General features: G+C 43.0%; 1 protein-coding gene across 1 annotated transcript in view; it reads right to left on the bottom strand.

Moving 5' to 3' along the window:
* Positions 1–22,001, bottom strand: part of LRFN2 (leucine rich repeat and fibronectin type III domain containing 2) — a 57,537-nt gene extending 35,536 nt beyond the window's left edge. Inside the window, exon 1 of the mRNA XM_029911079.1 lies at positions 20,629–22,001. Within this exon, the coding sequence (XP_029766939.1) occupies positions 20,629–22,001 (1,373 nt within the window). The remainder of the gene's footprint in view (positions 1–20,628) is intronic.
* Positions 22,002–22,316: the final 315 nt, after the last annotated feature.

Raw genomic sequence — 22,316 nt, 5'->3', positions numbered from 1 at the left:
TAAAATTCCAAGCACATGGCAGAGGATATAAAAGACCCCTGAAACATCTCCATGTTGCCTCTTTCCTGCTCTCATTCTCTGGATTATGGACTTACAACTAAAAGAAGAATTCTGAACTATGGACTGAGGCCCTTCCAATCTTTTGGAAATTATCAGAGAGACTTTACAAGCCAGCAGTCTATAACATATCTGCTACAAACCTGATACAAGGACATTGCCAGTACTGTGTGTATATGATCTATTAACCATTTCTAACTCTCTTCTTCTTTTCTCTTATAAATCAACCTTTAGATTGTAGTTACTAAAGGATCGGCAGCAGCATGATTATTGGGTAGGATCTGAGTTACATATTGACTTGACTATGTGGCTGATCTCTTGGGATCAGAAGAATCCTTTGTTTGATGAAATTGGTTTTCAGTAACCGCTCATGATAAAGTCTAGTGTCTGGGTGGCGAAATAAGGGCTGGAATGCCATTTTTGACTTCTTGATAACCAATGTGGTGAGACAGAAGTTTACTTTTGTTACTGGCTGCTATATCTAATGATAGAATAACCACCACTTTGGGGCGAGTCTGACCTATTTCTCAGCAGTTTGTCCTGAATCTGGTATTCTCAGCTGTGACACAGTGAGGCACAGTGACAGAGCGCTTAGTGCTTTATTATAATATTCTGTCTAACTGCATGTTCCCATTCTTTTCCTCACTATCCCAGACTCCTTTGTCATCCTATGTTTTCGTCCCATACCTGGTAATTGAGTATTTATATGTGTGTTGTATAGGAGTTCAGCGGGTGACTTTCCGCAGTTGAATAGTGCTAAATACAGATTTTCTCTTGCATCCATTGCTTTTTTGAGTAAGTTCTTCTCTATACATACTCCACATTCAGCTAATCCATTACCTAGATGATATCTAGGACTCAATGTCTCATGATGAAAGTCCAGGAACTCCCTATTCTTGAACTGTGGTCCCTTGCCAATTATTACTGTCCGTGGAATTTCATGATGTGCACATACAGATTTAATATGCCTGACAACTGTTGCTGCTGTGGTATCTTCAAGGGTAACTACTTCTGGGAAACTGGCAAAGTAGGTCCATTATAACCAGGTGGTCATGTCTTCTGAGGTTGAACACGTCAGTTCCAGCTTTGTCCCATGGAGCGGCAAGTTGTTTGTGCCGTATCATTGGTTCTTTCTGCTGGGAATCTTTCTACTTCTGATACATTCCACACCTGCTCAAAGACATTTCTTCGATGTCATTATTTATCTTTGGCCAAACCACAACTTCTCTAACTCTCCTATTTTATTTGGTCATTCCTAGGTGCCTTTTGTGTATGCATTCCATTATTTCCCTTCCAGTCACTGTGGGAACCACAATCTGTGTCCCCTTCAAGAGCACTCCTGAGATCACTGAAAGCTATTTTTATAGTGGGAATAGGCAGGTGGGAAATGCTATTTTTCCCTCCTTTACTTACCGCTTGTACCACAGCCTGCAGCATTTCATCTTTAGCTGTTTCTGTCTCCACTTCATCCCATATGCCTAGAAATACCACACATGGCACTTTTATCATGTTCTCATGTATGTTTACTACTTTTTCCAGATCATCAGGCTGCGTATTATCAGAGGGAGGATATGCTTTTGAGTTTGTCTGCCATTACTAAGTGGCATCCACGTTGGAACTCCAGGGTCACATCGTGCTTCTGCATTATCAGTACTAGTCACTGTATCACGGGTGGTGCTTCTCCAAGTCCCATTTTGTGTATTTCAGTCAGTGGTTTGTGATCAGTTTCTGCTTTAAAGCTACTACCAGAGAGAAAATTGTGAAATCTTGTACATCCGCAAGCCGGACCCCTTGTCTCTTTTTCAATTTGTGCATACATCATCTCTGCAGCTGTCATAGCCCTGGATGCATACAAGCCTGGCAGCCAATCAGTTCCATGACACCGTAATAGTACAGCTCCGAGCCATCCTTTTGAGGTATTTGTGGAGAGTTTGATGTCTTTCAATGGGTCAAAAAAAGTGCTGCACTCGAGGTGACATCAGAATGTGCTTTAAATCATTGAACTTTCTTTCATGGTTTGGCATCCATGCCCATTCGGTGACTTTGTGGAGGAGATGTCTTAGTGAGCTGTGCAAGCTGTATAGTTAGGTATGAACTTGTTGATAAAAGGCAAGTAGGCATGTTGAATTACAATTGCCTTTTTATGTTCAATATTGTCTGAATCTTTGATTCATTGAGCAAGGTTCCCTTTGAGGTCAGTCTCTTTCCTGAGTATGTTATTTCTGTTGTTTGAAATGGACATTTGGCCTTATTCAGTTTAAGGTATTAGCTCATACAAATTTCCAGTACTCTCTCTATGGTTCCTGATGTTCAGTGACAGCGCTTCCCCAAATTATTATATCATCAGTGAACACTTTCATGCCTGCTAGACCCTTTAGCATCTGGTGAAATACTTCTGAAATGGAACATATTTCAAAAAGCAATCTTAGGAAGCAGCATCTGCCAAATGGTGTGTTGAAGTGCAGATCTTGGAGCGCTCATTGTCCAAGGGGATCTGCCAAAATCCTGCTGATGCATCTAATTTGTTGAAGAATTTGGCGCCTGCCATCTCAGACAATAGTTCACTGCTTGTGGGCAAGTGGAACTGTTCCTTTTTATGTTGTTATTCAGCTCCTTAGCATCCGTACACAGCTGTAAGTCCTCTCCTTTTTCGCTGTGATTACTAAGGCATGAATCTAATCTGCTGCTTCTTCTATTCTCCAGATGATACCATTTGCTGTCATGTTTTCCAGCTCCTCTGCTAGCCTTTTCCCTAAGGCATGTGGAACCTTTAGTGTAGGATACACCGCAGGCTCTTCATCTTCTCCTAACCACTAGTATGTTACTGGGAGGCACCCATTTCCTATGTTTACATCTTCATATGACACTATTCGTATCTGGTTCAGTGTTGTCTTTCTGTCTCTCTATGGCATACATCCTCTTAACAAGACCAAGCACCTCATGTGTATAGGCCTAATACATCTTGCTTGCCTCTGGGTACCACCACAAATTATTGGTTTATCATGTTCTCTTTGTATTTAAGTAACCACGTGTCCTCTCGTAACGCTGAATTGTTCCTCCATTATAGTCTTTCACACACTTTTGACTCTTCCAATTTTATGTGCTCCTTACATCTCTCTATTTCAGTTTCTATTATAACATTTACTTCTGCCCCAGTGTCTATCTTGTATGTCACCTAAGTGCCATTTGTGCACATTTTATAATTTCCATTTTTTGAGTTTTCAGTCCCCTCCATTATTGGACTTAAGAACAAGGACAAGGAATCCATTTTTGCACTTCAGACATACACTTTCCTGCTTTCTCTGCACATTTTAGTATAATGGCTGGGCTTATTACAATTTCTACACATTTGCCTGAATGCTGAGAATTTCCTATATTCATTCAGGTGGCCATATCACTGGCATTATTTCCTGCTTTCTGTTTTAGGGTCACTAGCCAATTTCCTTTTTGTGAACTTTTCCCATGCTGGTTTAGTTATGGTTCTCACAATCATATGCTCTGTGCCTTTTTCTAGGCTTTTTATTTGTGTTTCTGTTCTGCTGTTTTGCATATACATCTTGCCCTTTCTAGTGTCACATCCATCTCTCTTAGTAACCACTCACAGACTCTTTTTTCTTGTTACACCTCAAGGACAATCTTGTTTTTAATGAGGGTCTCTTAATATACCATATTCACAGGACGGACTTTTTAGTTTTAAGTCTATGACAAACTCCTCTATACTCTCCCCTTCATTCTGCAGTCTCATCCTGAACATCTCTCGCTCATAAGTAACATTTTTTCTCTGTTTCTATTTTTTCTAGGAGGGGGTTTTCTTTATTTTTTCGCACTGATTCACAAACATTTTCATTATTCCTGCAAAGCTTTTCTCTGTCTCCCCACCAACCTCACTATGGAGTGCATAGTAGACACCTATCTGTGCCTATCACTGTTAAGAGAAGAGGGATCTTTTGCTCATCCTCAGTTTATTTGCCCCAGTGGGTTTCATATACTGCTCAAATCGCTGTCTGAACCATTTCCAGGCACATTCAACATTTCCGGGGAGTCTCGGGTCTGGTAGGGGAGTTACTTGCAATCGCATGGGCTCTAGAGTAGCCATTGCAATGTTATCTTTCATGGATCTACCAGCACGCTATGTTTTCCACTCCTGAAACCATGAAGTATCTTACTGACGAGTGAAACAGTGTCTTTATTGTGAACCCTTTATTGGGAATGGAAAGCATGTGCAGAATAAGATAATAAAACTCCCTACTGTTCTGTGTAACTGGAGACTGTGACTGCCCCATCTGGAGCTTCTTTGTTTCTGCACCAGCAGCAAGCATGTGACAGGAAACCAAGCACTGCATGAAAAGTGCACAAGAAATGTGACATCTCTACATGTTCTGGAGGACTTTTCTAGAGCACAGGCTCTTTCCCACTTGTGGAGCTCAGTGAATGATGCCACACAGATCCCTTTCCTTTACTTGGGTTAAAACATAGTATACTTTCCCCTATTGATGCTGTGTACATTCTGCAAAGCACTTGTCCTAGCCAATGAAACTACCTCCATTTTCATTTTTAGTCACTGTCACTTTCTGAGGCTCTTACCCTAGCAGTGTGCTCCAGGGCCAAATCCATCCCTGCTGCAACTCTGCAACGTCAATGGAGCCATTATACCAGGACTGAATTTGAGCCGTTGTATTTGGATTTCCAAATATGCCAGAGAATGTTTCATTCCCTTCCCCCACACCTGCATGAAAATGGTTTCATTTTATTGTAAATATGAAAATGTTTCTACAGTATTATTGTTATTCATTATTTGGATTACAGTAACACCTAAATGCCCCCAAATCAGGGACTGGGGTCCCTTTGTGCAAGGTGCTTCCACGCTTACTAGGCTTACTACGTTATTAGTAGATTGTAAGACAAGAGACAACAGATGGATACAACAACTACATGAGAACAGGAATCATCTATATTGAGCTTTAGAACCTTCCAGCACCCTCACCTATTTTTTTCTTCACCGTCTAAACTTTGGGCCACTTTTTGACTTTAGCACAATATAGAACAAATGTCGTCTTTGTCATAAAACCATTCATTGGACATTGAAGCATGCCCCCTGTAACAGTATGTTTAGCATGAATCTTTACTGCTTCAAGATTTAAGCTCCTCATATTGGGTGAAATTCTCCCCTGTGCAGAGCATTAACACAAAGCCTATGCACCAGTAAAATCTCACTTACAACCTCAAAATAGGGCTTAAGGCATACGTGGTGCACAGGCCTTATACTGGCCCCTCAGCAGAGGGGTAATTTTCACCCACTCTGAGCAAGCACACTTTGCTGTTGAACTCAGCATTCCCCATCTCAGCTTGATTTTTTTTTCGAGGGCTTTGTCCAGTCTAATTTTAAACCTTTCAAGTGATGGGGTTTCAACCATTTCACTTGGGAAATGAATTGCACTGTTGTTATTATTTGTTAAGCTCCAGCAATGTGCTCAAGGCACAAAATAAAAACAGGTTCTGTCTCCAAGAATGTATAAGTCTGACACACAGGATACACCAGGGAAGCCAGAATGGGGAGTTAAAGGCTGTGTGTTCTGATGGATGGGGCACTGGACTCAGAGTTAACGTCTGGGTTCTGCTCCCAACTCTGCCACTCATCTGTTGTGTGACCTCTGGCTAATCACTTCCCCTCTGTTTCCCCGACCACCCTTTATCTGTTTTATCTATTTAGATTGTAAGCTCTTTGGGGAAGGGACTGCCTCTTAATATATAATTTTCCAGTGCCCAGTGCCACAGAGCCCTGATCATGGTAGGGGCCTGTAAGCATTACTGTAGTACAAATGATTAATAATAACTTGGAGCCACTAATGCAGTATATGTAGCTCTTTTGCTACAAGGCAACCCGTCTGCATTTTGTGTTTTGTTTCAGAAGCAGAATTTTAGAGCTATTTGCTGTGCTCTCTCTTTAATGTTTGTTTTTACGTGGAGACTTTATATTTGTTCTTTCCTTGTTTTCCTTCATCTGAAATAAAAGACATCTAGACTGAAAATGGTATTTTCTATTAATTATCCTATTCTTTTAAACATCCTATTTGTATCTCAAATATCAAGATATTTTTCTACATATGCAGACTAAATTTCCATTCCTTCCCCTATTTTAGACATAGGTTGCACCTCAACATAAATTGAAAGAAACATCCCTTTCCTTTGGAAACTTTTATCACACTGTGGCTCAAGATTCTTCTCCCAAGGACAGTACCAAAGATGGCATTCCAAGATAAGGAATGTAAATAACACCTTTGCATGATCCCAGCTAATTCTTAGTTATTCTTGGGGGGGGAAACACATTTGTCATAATTCCATCTCTTGGAGTCTGTTCTGATAAATGTTTGGTCACAGATGTTCGACAAGTCTCTTAGAGACACGTGTTTCTGATTATCCCTCAAAATTATAATATGGACATTCGGATTACTTAACTTTCTCGCTGTCCCAATGGCAGTGGAAGAAGTTTCTGATCCCATTTGTTTTCACTCTCTCATTTGTCTCCTGCCCTTGTGTCATTCCTCCCCCTTTCAGGCAGACTGATATGACACTAGGCACCCTGTATGCACACCCTACACACTACTGTGGTAAATATTTGTGCACAATCTGCCTTGTGAGGTCTCAGATGAAAGCTAATAACACGCTGTTTATTAATATCATTGTAAAATGCATATGTTAATGTTATATGTGAAGTTATGAATTCCTTCTGTTTGATGTTACTAGAACATGTTTAAAACAAGACAGCGTAGCCTAGTTAAAGGCAAAAAAGAGATCTGTCCTAGACAAAAGACTGTGGGTTTACCTCAATTTACATATTAGCTATAAACAAAGCTATCAAGCTAAATCAGTGAGTGTTATCCTGATCCTGAACTCAAGAGACAGAGAATTAACATGCTTCTGTACCCCAGAGAGACACAGGAAGCCTTCCTGACTTGGAAAACAAAGACAATGACTTTGGAGATATAAGGAACAGAGAGAGACTCCATCTTTATCCTTCACCTTAGGAGACAAACAAACCAAGCAGTTTGACCTCTATGATGGGTCCAGGCCAGGCTAGCCAGTAAAAAGCTGGAAAGGAGACTGTGGGTGAGAGAAACCATCTTGAACAAAGACTAAAACTTGCTAGATTAAGTTTTACACTTTTAGATGTGTGTTTTCACTTTTACTTGCTTGTAACCATCGTTGCCTTTATCTCTTATTTGGTATCACTTAATACATGCTATTTTGTTAATAAACTTGCTTTAGTTTTAATGTAAACGAATTCAGTGCTGTATTTGAAGGGAAGGGTGTATTTACCCTAGTTACATTAATAAACTGTGAGTTACAGGGCAACTTAATAGCTTCAGTGGCTGCACAGTGATAGGGCCTGCGCATGTCAAAGAAACATCTCATGGGAGTTTGGGGACTGGAGTTCACAAATCGTTACCTCCTAGGCAAGGTTTGGGCCAGGAGGGCCTTGAGGAGTTTTCTAGTGAGGAGGACAGACTGGTGTGGCAGGGAGCTGACACCCAGCCTACTCGCCAGCAAAACTTATTCTTGATGAGGCAGAGAGGTAACACAGTGGGCTCAAGCTCTGTGTATCCCCAGCAGCATGTTACAATTGACTCTGTACACTTCAGCCTTCCCCGCAGCAACGTTATTTTTTTAAATATTCTTTGTGCACCACCTAAAAACCCCAATTGTGATGGCGTTTATTGTTTTGAATTCATCTGTTGCTTCCCTGAGATGGAAGCTGTGCAGAACATGGGAATTATCTGTATTACTTTTTATAAATGTTATGTAGCTATATATATATATATATATATGTGGGTTTGGTGGTTAAGGTATTGCTGGTTAAAAGGTAGCTAAATCCTGCAGGAGTCTACAAATAATGGTTGTATAGAGAATTCAATTCCCTGGCTCTCAAAGGATCAATACTAGGAATCCACTGTGTGAAGAGGAGAAACTCTCTGGAGAAACGCATAAACTAGTTTGGTCGGGTTTGGTTGCCCTGCTCAGAACACCAGGGGATCTTCTGGCATGAACTCTGAACAAAGGGATATTAGAATGGATAAAAAGACTACCTTAAGGTGGCTTCAGGGAAGAGAAATGATGGCTGGGGACTGATGAAACATGATGCTGCAGTCAAAATGTGAGGTGAGCCACAGAGTCTCACTCTGAGAGATGTATTTCAGTGTCATATAGGAGAGTTATAAAAGAATTACCCACTTACTGGGGACTCAGTTTACAGATAACTATCGTTCAACCTCAGTGATGGAATTACAATGATAGATCATTGCAGAAGGCAAAACTAAGGCTTAGTCAGACATTTAGCAGAGCTCCTTGCATGTTTAAATGTAAAATGTGAAAATCAAACACCTTGACTTTCATGGTAAGCTCTTTGGGGCAGCAGCCATCTTTTTGTTATGTGTGTGGACACAGTGCTTGGCACAATGGAGCCCCAATCCCTGACTAGGGCTGATAGGTGCTATCACAAGTCAGATATAATAATTGTTTAGTACAGCATGCTGAATTACTCTCAAGCAGTCAAAAGTATGAGTAGAAATCGGCACATTTGGAATGCATTGACACTTGCACACTGGTACGCCTGGGTTCTCCTCTGAGCTGTGATTCTCTGGGTTCTGTTCCCAGCTTTGTGCCACTGACTCACTGAGTTACCTTGGGCAAATCACTTACCCCACCCTGTGCCTCAGTTTCCCTATCTGTAAAATAAGAATACCCACATCACAAAAGTTTAAGGCTGATTGAAAACCCATTGATTTCAATAGGCTTGGGATCAGGCCGTTAGTAAGTAGTTAACATTTGTAAAGGGTTATATCAGTGCCATGTATTTTTATATGCATATGAATGGTATGGGAGGTGGTTACCATTAAAAAGTCAACATTTTGCAATAGTTACCACACAGAGCAGCCTATGAGACGCCATAGCTCTTTCCTATATTTAGAATAGGAAAAACTGTAGTAACTATGTAGCTGTGGGCTGGCTTATTAATAGTCACAAATCCTATGGATACGTTAAAACTTTTCACTTAGACATGAAACTGTTGAATCACCTGAAGCTTAATCAAAATGGCTCATTTTAGCATCAAATATGTAAAACACTATTACTATTATAGGTGTGGACAGCTCCCGGCACTTGGGTTCAGAACAGCTAAGAAGGGATATGACAGATGTTGTGGGCAAGAAGATTCGTCTCCTCAATTCCCCCCAATAAAAATGTTGAGCCTTTGATGAGCTAAATAAATAATTAGCCACAGAGCTAAAACAGAATCACCTCAGTCTTATAACAGCCTGGAAACTAATTCTGATTTCACTTCCATCAGTGTAACACTGACTTTGGTGGAGTTGCACCTGAGTAACACTGCAGTGACTGAGATCAGAATCAAGCCCTTTGTCTTTTTGTTCAGCTCCCGAGGCAGAGCTCAGAGGGACCACTGTAATGTACTAATTCTTGATATACATCCCCAAAAGTTGTCAGACAATCGTTATACTTTAAAACAAGGGCTAGTACAGTAGGGTTTAAATATTTTGAAAACCAGAGAAATGTGCTAACAGCCCTGGAGACTGAAGTCTTCTCTATCTGCCTGCCTTTCTCATACTGGTTCTTAAACTGGTGACCATCACTGCAGCATCAGAGTCCTCCGTCCACAGACAGCTACCATGGGTAGCAGTAAGACAAGCTTCCCCTAGTGTACTCTGTGTGCTTAGAATTGTCTCCTCTGGGGATAAGAGAGGAGTTCAGTCTGTGGCCCATTCAGTCTTGGGCCTTGCTGCTGTGACTGCCAAGGGAATCCCCCCCCCCCCCCAAGAGAGTTGGTTCTTGTAAAGTGGACACTTGTCATTATGAACTGGACTGAGGTCCCAACAACTCATTTCACACAAGCCACCGAACAAACACTAGATGGTAACAACTTCTTGTCACTAGCAATCTGGGGACTGCTTTGATGATGTTGAGGTGTGGGCTTTCCCTTGATTCATATATGTGCTTATTTCTTTTGGCAATATCTACCAATCACCTGTTAAATGCAGTGATTCCAGTGCTGACATAATAATGCAGCATTTGCCATCTCAGGTATTTCCCCGTCTCCTTTTCTCTTCCTTTCAGTTTTCTTTTCAGTACTGCAGAACAAGCCAGTCTGCATCCTTTTCTAGGCATGAGACAAAACTTGTGTGGAAAGGAAAACAAAAAAACAACCCTAAGATCTAACAGATATGTCACTGTGAAGCACTGTAATGTGCCATTTAATACCCCCGAAGACCTTCAGCAAACCCTCAGCACACTAAAGCGCCACTGGAAATTAGCCCAAACCACTTTTTGAGCTACTTTGAAGCAACCTCAAGAGGTCCCCGGTGGGCTTCCTCCTATCCTGATTTATGGGGATCTCGCTTCACCTCAAGGATGAGATTCCAGGAGAGGCACATTATTATTATTTTATAAACTTACTACCTCCGCCTGTCAAGGTGAAATGATGAATACTGTGTCTTCATCTTGTTGGCTCTAGGTTTTTAGACTATTCGTCCCTCACCAACTACTTTTGCCAGCAGTTCCTTTGTCTGATGCTTAGATGTTGGAAGTTGAATGGTTAAGGGGAGAATCCTCTGATGCAAGTAAGGGCCACACAGTGCAATGGGGTTGGTGCGCATCAACTCTGGATGGAAGGGAAAAGCGAAAAGGTCCCTCCATGCTAGCTATGGGTGCTAGAGGATAGCTTGGTGGCTAGGCACCATGGCAGGTCCTGGGGACCATGGGGACACTCTGGTGGGCTAGAAAAGGGAAGAGGTGCAGCCAATCGGTCCACAACTATACAGAGCCACTGTCCACATCCACCATGTATAGAGTGGTCTGGCCTCAAAGAAGGATTCCATCCCTCTATCACCTGTGGAACTCCTCTGTTCAAAGCCACTTGCTCATGATTTGGTTAGAAGAGAAAATAACAGCTTGACTAACTATAGCCAGTGCACCTCACCTGTGATCTTAGGTAAACAGAGTCAGGCATGCTCAGGCCTTGGATGAGAGACCTCCATGGAGTAAGCATGTGTCACACAAAATGGTGTTAGTAATTTGGGTGTTAGCACTCTTTTCTGGGGCATTGCCACTCCCTGGTCCTAAGGGTGCTATGCTGTTGGATGGCTGAAATGCAACATCAAGTTCCTACATATTTTCGGTATTCTAAAGCACCCTAGTCTCTAAGTGCTTGTTATTAACAATCCATAAAATGCAAGAATAGATGTATTAGTCCCATTGTGCTGTGGAAATTCTAACTCAGTTAATTATTTCCTGCCTAGCTACAAGTTTCCATAATTGCAACTGCTGAAGTTATTCTTTGCTTTTGAATTTTAAAACATTGGTGCATTGGCTTTCTGGTGCAGAGTTGCTGCTATGACCTAACAGAGATGTGGCTGGGTGTCAGTGATTGGTTTAGAGAGCTCTCTTCTCCTAGCCTGTAAAATGTTTGCAATGAAAGGAGCTGTGTAAATGTAAAGCATTACCACATTGTTAACAGAAAAACTTCAAAAACAGACTCCAACAAGAGACTGCTGAGCTGGAATTGATATGCAAACTAGATACAATCAACTTAGGATTGAATAAGGACTGGGAATGGCTGAGCCATTACAAACATTGAATCTATCTCCCCTTGTAAGTATTCTCACACTTCTTATCAAACTGTCTGTACTGGGCTATCTTGATTATCACTTCAAAAGTTTTTTTTCTCTTACTTAATTGGCCTCTCAGAGTTGGTAAGACAACTCCCACCTGTTCATGCTCTCTGTATGTGTGTATATATATCTCCTCAATATATGTTCCATTCTATATGCATCCGAAGAAGTGGGCTGTAGCTCACGAAAGCTTATGCTCTAATAAATTTGTTAGTCTCTAAGGTGCCACAAGTACTCCTGTTCTTTTTGCACATTGTTAAAGTAATCCAAGCCACTCCACTATTGTTTAAACAGGAGAGAGATGTGGAGCCATTTATTCATATTTTAGAGCTTAAACTGCCTGCATAAGATTAGATAGATAGATAGATAGATAGATAGAAATAAAAAGTGTTCAGGACTATATACAATACATTTTTCAGTGCTGAATTTATAGGTTAGAGTGCAATGCTACAGAAATCCATAATTTGTACTGTTGTTTATATCACCCTTTATATTAAATACTGCAAAGTAAAACAGGCCTAAATCTATCAAATGTAATGGTTGTGGAGTGTTTTTAAAATGCATGTATTTTAAGCAGGTGTATTGTGTCAGTTTCAGGATAACTGCACCTGTATTCCCATCTCGTGGTCCACCAAGGTCACCCACAATAGACTTCCGGCTCCCAGTCATCGCCTCCCTTAGGTAGAGACCTGCATCTCTCTTCCTCCTGACTTGGGTTTTTCCAGGTGCACTATACTGACTACACTGTGATATTCCCAGCAAGCCAGACTGCCTAAACAGGCGAGCGTCTGGGCTTTGCTTTCTCCCTAGAGGCTAGGAACAGCGTAATTGCCCACAATTATAAGTTACCACACAACTCTTTCTAAACACATTTATTCTTAAAGTGAAAGCATTACAGAGAAAACAAATTAAAACAAGTGTTCCTAAACCCATGCTAACAGATTACCAGAGATCACCCATCAGTCTTATGGGGCCCTCGTAGGTCAGGTTCTTCTAACCCTTCCGCAAGGGTTCCCCTCCCCTCCCCCACTCCACCCCACCCACTTGAACAGAAGGTCCTGTCTGTTTGCTGGATCAGAAAGAAGGCCCTGAGTCAGTTTAAACTCAGACTATTTATCCAGAAGTCCTTACTTTGTCAGTTGGTCTCTGGAGAATCTAGTCTGAACTAGTATATGCAAGCTTCCCCAGGCAGTGATACCTCTGTAGGGGCGGGGTTACAACCTAACTGATTTGCCTTAATACTCACCCACTGCTTTTGATTCCTGGAGGAGCAGGCAGCCTTCCCCCATGAAGTGGAACACAATTATACATAAACCATGGAACAGTGGACCACAAAGATACTGCAGGAGGATGCAATATCTGTCACCTCTCCCCACTCTAGAGGTTACATTACAATCCCAGCCCAGAGTAATATGTAACTTAGTACATTAAGGGTTTTCAGGGATATTGCAGGAAGTTGCCATATCTGTCACATCATCATTGCTTTAATCCAAAATACAACCAGCAAGCTAAATGTGGCCTGAGAAATTCTACAGCAATACTTGCAAATATTTTCATCTTTTGTAGTAGTGGTAACAGTTAATATATTACATTATGATGGTGCCCAAAGTCTCAAATCAGAATTGCGGTCCCCATTGTGCAGGGTGCTGCACTAACATAGAAAAGAACCCTCTCTGTACTTTTATTTGCCCTCTCTCCCTCTGTTTGCTGATTGTAAGCTCTTCAGGACAGGGCCTTGGGCAATGGGGCTCTGATCTCAGCTGAGTGCACTAGATTCTACTGTAATACAAAACCACATAATGGTTCCTCCGATCTAAGTTTGCTTTAGTAATGTAGCACATTTAAATGTGCTTCATGTTGTGTGCATGCGTGTGGGGAAGGACCAGACTGCTGAACACATAGATTTCAAAACGTCCCCACATTCACCTGGCTCCTGCCCTCGTAATTCCCACTGGCTTTCTCTGATGTGACAATTACGAAAATTCCTGCTCACTTTTCAAATAATTAGCTGTCAGAACGGAAGCAAGCCGCGGCGCCAGCTGCTGCTACCTTAGTTCACCCCTGGCTGCCGCATGGAACACCGTCACACGTCCCAGTCAGGGGCACTGAAGCCCCAAAGCAACGATTATTTCCATCCCACTTCCAGCCAGCAGGTGCCGTTCTGCTTGTTTACGGGGATATAGAGGATTTCCAGCAGAAGGCGATGCCAGTTTCACAGGAGGGAAGGAAGGAGGGGAAGTGTAGAAAGCAAAGAGAATCAGAGCTATAATTATTCGTACAGTTAAAAACATTAATTTGGTAGGAATCGGAAAAGGAATTGTGAGCAACCCATGTGGCTCTCCTAATCTATACAGCCTGTGTTCTTGGATGCTGTATGTGTCAAAGGGGGTCTTTGCTAGTTTACATGCTATTGGGATACTTAGGCAGCAGAGTTTCTCACAGCATTCCCTACTTTACTATTCTTATGTATATAATGCAATAGGTGAGTGTTGCACTTTGTGGACCTCAAGAAGAGCTCTGTATAAGCACAAAAGCTCTGTATAAGCACTTCTCTCTCTCTCTTACACCAATAGAAGTTGGCCCAATAAAAAAATATTACCTCACCCACCTTGTCTCTCTAACATCGTGGGACCGACATGGCCACAGTGACACTGGCAGATGTGAGACAAGGGGCCAGATTCTCAGCTGGGGTAAATCAGTGCAGCTCCATTGACTTCAGTGGAGTAACACCAATTTACACCAGCTGAGGATTGGGCCCAAAGTCTCTGCCCTGGTAAGGTGTTGAGCAGCTTTAGAGGTGGGGGACAGAGGAAAGAAAAATAGATAGAAAAGATGTGTCTTGAGGCCATTTTATTTAGTTTCTTTGGCATCCCGTATTTCTCTCCTCATTTGCTCTGCTTGGTAAAGACATTCAGGTGAAAACTTAGGTCTTTGCTTCCTAAGACTTCCACCATTCCTGCTGGCATATTCCCCACCTGACATCACAATTCCCCCTTTTGTGCCATTGTCTCAACAGCTTCAAGCTGTGGCCATAACAAGGTTGTTATGAATCCAAGCTGGGAGAACTGTGAAGGGCAGGAGACTGGGAGTCTGGATTCCTGTGTTCTGTGACGCTGCGCTGACTGGCTTTGTGACTTGGACCAAGTCCCTTAAGCTCTCTTGCCTTAGTTTACATAATTTAAATATGTGTATGACACAGATTACCTAGGGACGTTGGTTGTAGAATCCCCATCATTGGGGGGGGGGGTTAAGAAAAGATTAGACAAACACCTGTCTAGGCATACTTAATACCTGTCTCAGTGCAGGGGGATGGACTAGATGACCTCGAGAGGTCCCTGCCAGTCTTACATTTCTATTATTTCTGTGATTGACTATAATAAGCAGGTGGAACTGAAGAATTCCTAAATATGTACTGGAATCCACAGTAAAAAGTGTCTCTAACTAGGCCAGTGCTAGTAACCGCTGCTGGATAGGTGTTTTCTGTTGATTAGCAAATGGCATAACAGTAGTATGATGAGTGCAAGTGGAGAAAGAAGATCCGGTTTCCTAAGGAATCTAGTGTAGTGTGGCACCCAGGGGCTCAGGAATGCAAGAGGAGTTCAGACTGCTACTTCTCAAACGCCAGAGCCACAGCATGTAACACTGGTCACTCGGCATATTTCATAAAGCTCTCTTTCCTACAAGTCTGCCTATCTGCTGCATTATTTATTGCTAATGAAACGCCACGCAACAGAGATCTTGTGTCCAACTATAAACAACAAAAAACCCGCACATAACATAAATGTTAATTAATTAAAAAAAATTAACAAAAAGGGAGGAGAGAACTTCACATTATTTGCTACCCTTATAAGATGATGCACCTCCCTCCCCATTGATTTAGTTAGGGATTGGTCCTGCTTTGAGCTGGGGGTTGGACTAGATGACCTCCTGAGGTCCCTTCCAACCCTGATATTCTATGATTCTATAATTGGTTACTGTTGTATCTTTCCATCTGCCTTTCTCTACCCACTGTCTGTTGCCATAATTCACTTTGGAGAGCAAAGTGATCCAGTAGACATTTAGTACAATGTATCCCATGCTGAAGGAGTATATCCCAAAGGGGAGGCACCTGAATAGTCCAGAGACAGAAGAAGGGAACTATGAGATAGCTATGTGATTACAGATCCATCCGCCCCCCAAACATCCCACTGCAAATGTGTCCTGGGACTGTGCATAAAGCAGCAAGTAACTCCTTGAAAGCACCCCCCCCCATCTTCCCTTCTTGTTTCTGTGCTGCTCCCTACAGTATCCAAGTGTGGGAAAAGCCCAAGTGTATATGGGCTGCAGGCACAGGCAGCAACCTGCCGGGCCAAGCTTTGTTTCCCTGCTCCTGTGGCACCAGCTGGCCATGACAACACATGGCAGCCTCATGGCTGCAACAATTAATGGCCTCCAAACAGCGTGTATCTGAGTGGGGAAATGGAGAGTTGGGAGGAGAGGGGGAGGGGGAGGGGGTCTATAAGAGAAAAGGGACCAAAAAAGGAAAAACGTTAAATGGAAAAAGAAAGAAAGAGAGAGGAAGACAAAACAAAAACCAAGACCAGTGAAGCAGAACCAGAAGAGACCAGGCAAGAGAGACAGAAGGCTTTGTTCTAATAAAAATATATCAGAGTAACTCCACCAATTGACACCAACAGAACTAAGAGCAGTCAAGGTAAAAGGGAAAGACAGTGGTCACAGCATCCAGGCATGGAGTAATAAACTAATGGTGCCCATCTGCCAATCTATCACAAGCAGGGGGCTACGACATACAACCCATGTGTCAGGATCTCTTTAAATACTACTGCACTTGCAAGGTGGCAGGTAGCTGAGTGCAAAGCCAAAGAAGAGACTTTTTGGTGTTAAGAGTTATTTACAAATGCCATTGACACAAAGGAGATTTGGCACAATGATCACAGTGATGCAGAAAGGGTGGCATGTGGTATCTTACATCAGGGAAGGCAGGTTGCTCTTTAAATGCCAGAGGTAATGCCCAAGGTCATCATTGCAAATTAAGACTGATCAAGTCATCTGTGTCTGTAAACACGAGCACTGTGCAATACCCTTACCCAGGTGCCAGTCCATTCTTTCAACCTTGTCCTTATTACTCCAAGGCAGTAGAACACAGCTAATGTACTGTTGACCGAGACCTAGGTTCACTGCAGCTGTGCATCAGAGGCCTGATCCTGCTTCCATTGAAATCAATAGGATTTTTGCTGTTGATTTCAATGGGAGCAGAATCAGGCCCCGGGCAGAAATTACAGGGGCACGTACAGATTGCTGGGCTGCCACTTCCATTAATCCTAATAACACCAGCACTAATGAATCAAGAGCTGAGATTCGGATTTTGATAACCTTTTGCTCCATTCAGTCAGGAGAGTTGATGGGAAACATTTCTCATTATTTCCGAGGTCTTTTAATTTTCATGAGGTCATTGGAGCCCTGCTATCCCATTTGCACAGCCTGCAACGTGTGCAGAGTGACCCTGAGAAGACAGCGGAGACCTACAGGCCAGAAGAAAGGCATATCGTGATCAGTGTTGTACGCAATTGTCATTGAGATCAATCAATAGTTTTCACTTACAATAGAAGGGTGGAGTCCCTCACTTTTTCTGTTTGAAAATGAATTTAATGTTCATGAAAAGGGCTGAGCGAACAACGCAGCAAACTTGTCCTCAATGCATATAGCATTCACAGCAGCAGGGCAAGCGTCCTCCTTTCAAAGCCCTGCTAATGCGTGTCAACCCTGTCTATATATCTTAGGTGACTATAAAGTGCCTATCGCTGTGTTATTTAAACACTGAAATATTGTTTAGCATTTACACAACACTTTAGATAGTCCAAATACTGTACAAAAAAATTATTTTCTAGGCTTTACTACCATGCTCATGACTATGACATATGAGTACCTATTAAAGAAGAGCTAACTAATATTAGCAAGTTAACTAGGAGAAGTAGAATGGGCCAACAGACAGGTTACTGAACTGGAGCTCAGAAGGCCTGGGTTTGGTTCTTATCTCTAGCACTGACCTGCTGTATGACCTCAAGCAAGTCACTTCACCTTGCTATGCCTCAGTTCTCCTCTCTCTAAAGTGTGGACAATGACACTTACCTTCCTTTATTAAACACTTTGAAATCTATGGACAAAAAGTGCTAGGTACAATTAATTCCTCCTCACAGTTGTCTTTGTCAGATAGAAAGCAAAGATCATTGTCTCCATTTTACAGGTGGGGAAACTGAGGCACGGAGCGGCAAAGTGACTTGTCCAAAGCCACTCACCAAGTTGGCAGCAGAGCCATTATTAGAATTCAGGACTTTCTGACTTCTAGGCCTCTGCTCATTCCTTCAGACCATGCTGAAGGGACCATTTCTGACATCTTCCACTCCTTCTATTCTTACCACATCACCCAGTCCCTTCCTGTCTAGCCATTAGATGGTATTTCCTGCATCATTTTTATTTTTTCTGGACAGCCTTTTCTTCATAATCATCATCATGCATTAAAAGACAATCTTCATGCACAATGTCCACCTGTTTGTACTGTTTTCACAGCTGCTGCCTTAGACCTCCAGGGAAATCAAGAACTTAAACACCAGTAGGCCTCACCTCTAGAGTTGGTCCTCAGGGAAAATTGGGACTATCATATGTTGATCCCTTCTCTTCCTAATATTCTACTGCTACTTAGTTTATTATTCCTCTTTCACTCTACCCAGCTTCACCTGGTGGTGAAACCCAAGGTGAACACCAGTTCTACAGTACATAAGCCAGAGCAAAGCAAATAATGTCCATCTAGTAATTGATCTGATTAATTTAACATATTTTTGTTTGGAGAAAATATACGAGCAGATAGTGATTGCCTCAGATTTATTCGGTATTTGAATTTTTGCACATATTTTACTCTATGGATTTGATTTCCAGTATTAAAATTCTGAGCTGTGTCACTCAGTTGTGAGCAGCCAGATATATCACTTGGTAATGTTTCTGTTCCTTGATTGGCTGAGCACATAAGAACTTCTGGCTCAAGTACTTGCATGTGTTAATTTAAAATTCAGTTTCTACAAACATTGGCATTTGCCACTTGAAATCAAAGATGAATGCAAGAGGGACGTGAGCATGAACAGAGTGAAAAGGCCAAGTGAGCACTCACCAGCCTAAAAGCAAACACCCTTTGCTTCTGGGGAGTGCCTGCTGTGACTTTATGAGTGCCCCAACTCCCACTGAAGTCAGGCCCAAAAGATAATATTCACAACCATCATCATAGACAAAAAATGCATAGCCCCTGTGTTTTAACAAGGGATTTCCCATTAGGTACAATTTAGCCCAGTACACCTGCATTGCTGTCTTTGCAGCCACAAGGCAGAAAGGAGTGGTTTCTAAAGATTGATGTAGTGTGTTTATGCTAGTGATGAAAACAATCTTACATTCTTTCTTCCCAGAGAAGAGAAAAGCAATAACACACTGCTATTTTTCTATTTTGTTAAGGCATTTCCTACTACTTTTTTAACACCTAAAATTTACAGCATCTTTCCTTTTCATGTGCTTGCTTCCCCCCGATTTATTCCTGTTTTATACCGATGGAATGCCATTGAAATCAAAACTGGTGTAAAGCTGGAGTAGCACTGTTGGTTTATCAGGCCCTACATTTTTGGAGTGATGTTATGAGTCTGGTTCTTCTTTCCATGAACATTGGTGTAAATTACAAAAAGCTCTAGTGACAACATCAGTGACAGAAGTGTAAAACTGGTGTAAGTGAGAGGAGAATAAAGACCCAACAGGGCCGGCTCCAGGCACCAGATGAGAAAGCACGTGCCTGGGGTGGCACATTCTAAGGGGCAGCATTCCAGCCGCCCTGCCGTGGTTTTTTGTTTTGTTTTTTGCTTTGGCAGCCCGGTCCGCAGCTCCGGAGTTCCCGGCCGGCTACCTGCGCTCCGCCAGTCCCAGCCCAGCCCTGCAGGGGCATGGACCCCGGCCCGGGGGGGGGGGGCAGGAACTAGCGATCCCCGCCACTCACCGTGCGGCCGGGCTCCCCAGGACGTGCCACTCCCCGCCGCCTGCACCAGCCTCCGCCTCCCGCGCCGCTCTGAGCCCGGCCCAGCCGAGCCACCTTTAAAGGAGTGGCTGAGCCAGCACCTCCTACAACCCCCGGGGGCTATGCCTGCCCAGCCAGGAGAGACACCCCAAGGCCGGAGGGGGGAGCCCCTCTCGCCCGGCTGCGAGGCGCCGCCCTTCACCCCCCTGCGAGCCGCCTTGACCGCCCTCCACGCGCTCCCTGCGGCTGACGTTTTTTCTTTTTTTTGCTTTGGCAGTCCTGCCACCCTTTTTTTTGTTTTTGCGCCCTGAGACCCAATATGGTTAAAGGTGCCAGACTGAAAAACTCAATGGATATCACTTATTCCTTGGAATAGGTAGAACATGGGCTGCAGAGAGACAGGACAAGCTTTCATCCACACCGCTTCCCTCCATACCAGTATGCTTCAAACCTGATCCTGGTTGAGGGTGGCAGAGTGGCAGGTGGGCACCTCTATATGTGGGAAAGGAATTTAATTTTCAAGCAAAGTAATTTTTGCCTACTTTTCCAAGAGTACCAACAAGGGTGGCAACTGCAATGGTGAATTTTTCCCCAACATGGATGTCAATTAACTATGAAATGGTCCAGTCAGAGCCTAGATACTATAGTGATCAGTACTGTATACAGGTAGATAAATTAGATAGACAGACCTACCAAATAGTAAGGAATTTTTGTCACCGGCATGTTGGGTCAGATTTAAACCAGTGACATAACAATGACAGGCTACATCATCCATTAGTAACCCAATCCCCTTCCCCCCACATGCCCATCATCTCAATTTTCAAAGAAAAAACTGGCAGTCACATTTACCTGTAAATTAGAACTTCATCATCCGAGCAGTTATATTGCAGCTGATACATTTTAACCCTGGGGGCTGACTTGCTCACCGTCCACTTGACCAAAGCTGAGGTAGTTGTCACCTCTGACACCAAGACAGTCCTTTCTGGTGGACCTTTTGTCTCCCCTCGATTGGACTTGCTGGAGCTAGTGATGTCAGAAAGCCTGGATTTGGGTGGAGCAGCTCGGCCCGTACCGTTGCTGAGGTGTGGAAGCTGCACGATCGAGAGCTCAATGGTCGCGGTCGATTCTCCAGCAGCATTGGCTGCGATGCACGTAAAAGTTCCATAATCCTTGGATGTCGTGATAATGATATCTAAAGTACCATTATCGTAGACTGCTGTCCTCGAAGAATTCCCAATGAGTCGGTCATCTGGAGCCACCCAGTGAATGACTGGGGATGGGTCCCCAATGGCTTTACACTTTAATGTGGCAGTTTGCCCTTCTAAAACCAGCAACTTGTGAGTATGCTGGGTAATGAGAGGTGGCTCACAAACAAATTCCTCTTCCCGTACATACCAAAAGTATCTTCCCTTTAGATTTGGAGGGGAAGCACAAGTTTCCATATCATCATCTCTGTCAAGCCGCCTTAACCACAGCAGCTCACAGTTACAATGCAGCGGGTTGCCTCCAAAGCTAAGAGACAGAGGTGGAGAAAATGGAGTTGCTTCTAATGGAGATGTTTGGGACCTGGCAAATATGGGATCTGGGGGGAGCTTCTGAAGTCTGTTAGAGGTTAGATCCAATCTGGCCAATTTCTGAAGATCTGCAAACGTCCCCTCTGTAATATAATCTATCAGGTTATGATCCAAGCTAATCTGGTGCAGGTTTACCATCTTCCTTATAGATTCCCAGGGGATGCCTTGGAGGTTATTGTAGGAAAGATCCAAGTCTTCCAATGTCACCAGAAAATCCTCAAAGGCTTCGTCCGAGATGCTGCTCAGCTGGTTGTTATTTATTATCAAGTGCTGAAGGTTAATTAAGCCTCTCAAAATATCCTCTCCAATGTTGGGCAGCCTATTGCTGTCCAAATGCAAAGACCGAAGGCTTTCTAGATCAGCAAAGGAGTAGGGCTGAATGTAACTGATGGTATTCCTGGACAAAGTGAGGTCAACAAGGCCAGACATGTTGGCAAAGTCCTGTCGGCTGATGTTAATAATGAAGTTACCCCCGAGTCGGAGTTCAACAGTCCTTCGATCTATGTCTAATGGTACAAAAAGGAGGCCCTTGGAGGGACACAGAGTCCCCAGCGACTCTGACAGGTTCTGACACACACAGTATTTGGGACAAGCATTGACCGCAACTGCCATTCCAAACAACAGGATGCTGCAGAGCAATTTTTCCATGGTAAATCAAGCAGCAGTACCTGCAAGAAAGGAAGAATTACAATTGAGTCAGCAGCTTTTCCATTCATGCTTTTTAGCTAATACCTTCCCCAAAGAATCAGCTCAAGTGCAACTTCTCCCAGTCACGTGGGAGAAGCTGGGATTGGACAATAGGGGATGGATCACTCGAAACTGCCCTGTTCTGTTCATTCCCTCTTAATCATCTGACAATGGTAACTGTCAGAAGACAGGATACTGGGCTAGATGGACTATTAATTTGACCCAGTATGGCTGTTCTTATCTTTGAGGTATCCACTCTTCCCAACAAGGGGTGCT

Source organism: Terrapene carolina, unplaced genomic scaffold, assembly GCF_002925995.2.
Source record: "Terrapene carolina triunguis isolate 2854851 unplaced genomic scaffold, T_m_triunguis-2.0 Scaffold85, whole genome shotgun sequence".
In the NCBI taxonomy this organism is placed as follows: domain Eukaryota; kingdom Metazoa; phylum Chordata; order Testudines; family Emydidae; genus Terrapene; species Terrapene triunguis.
This window is presented reverse-complemented; position numbering and strand designations above follow the sequence as displayed.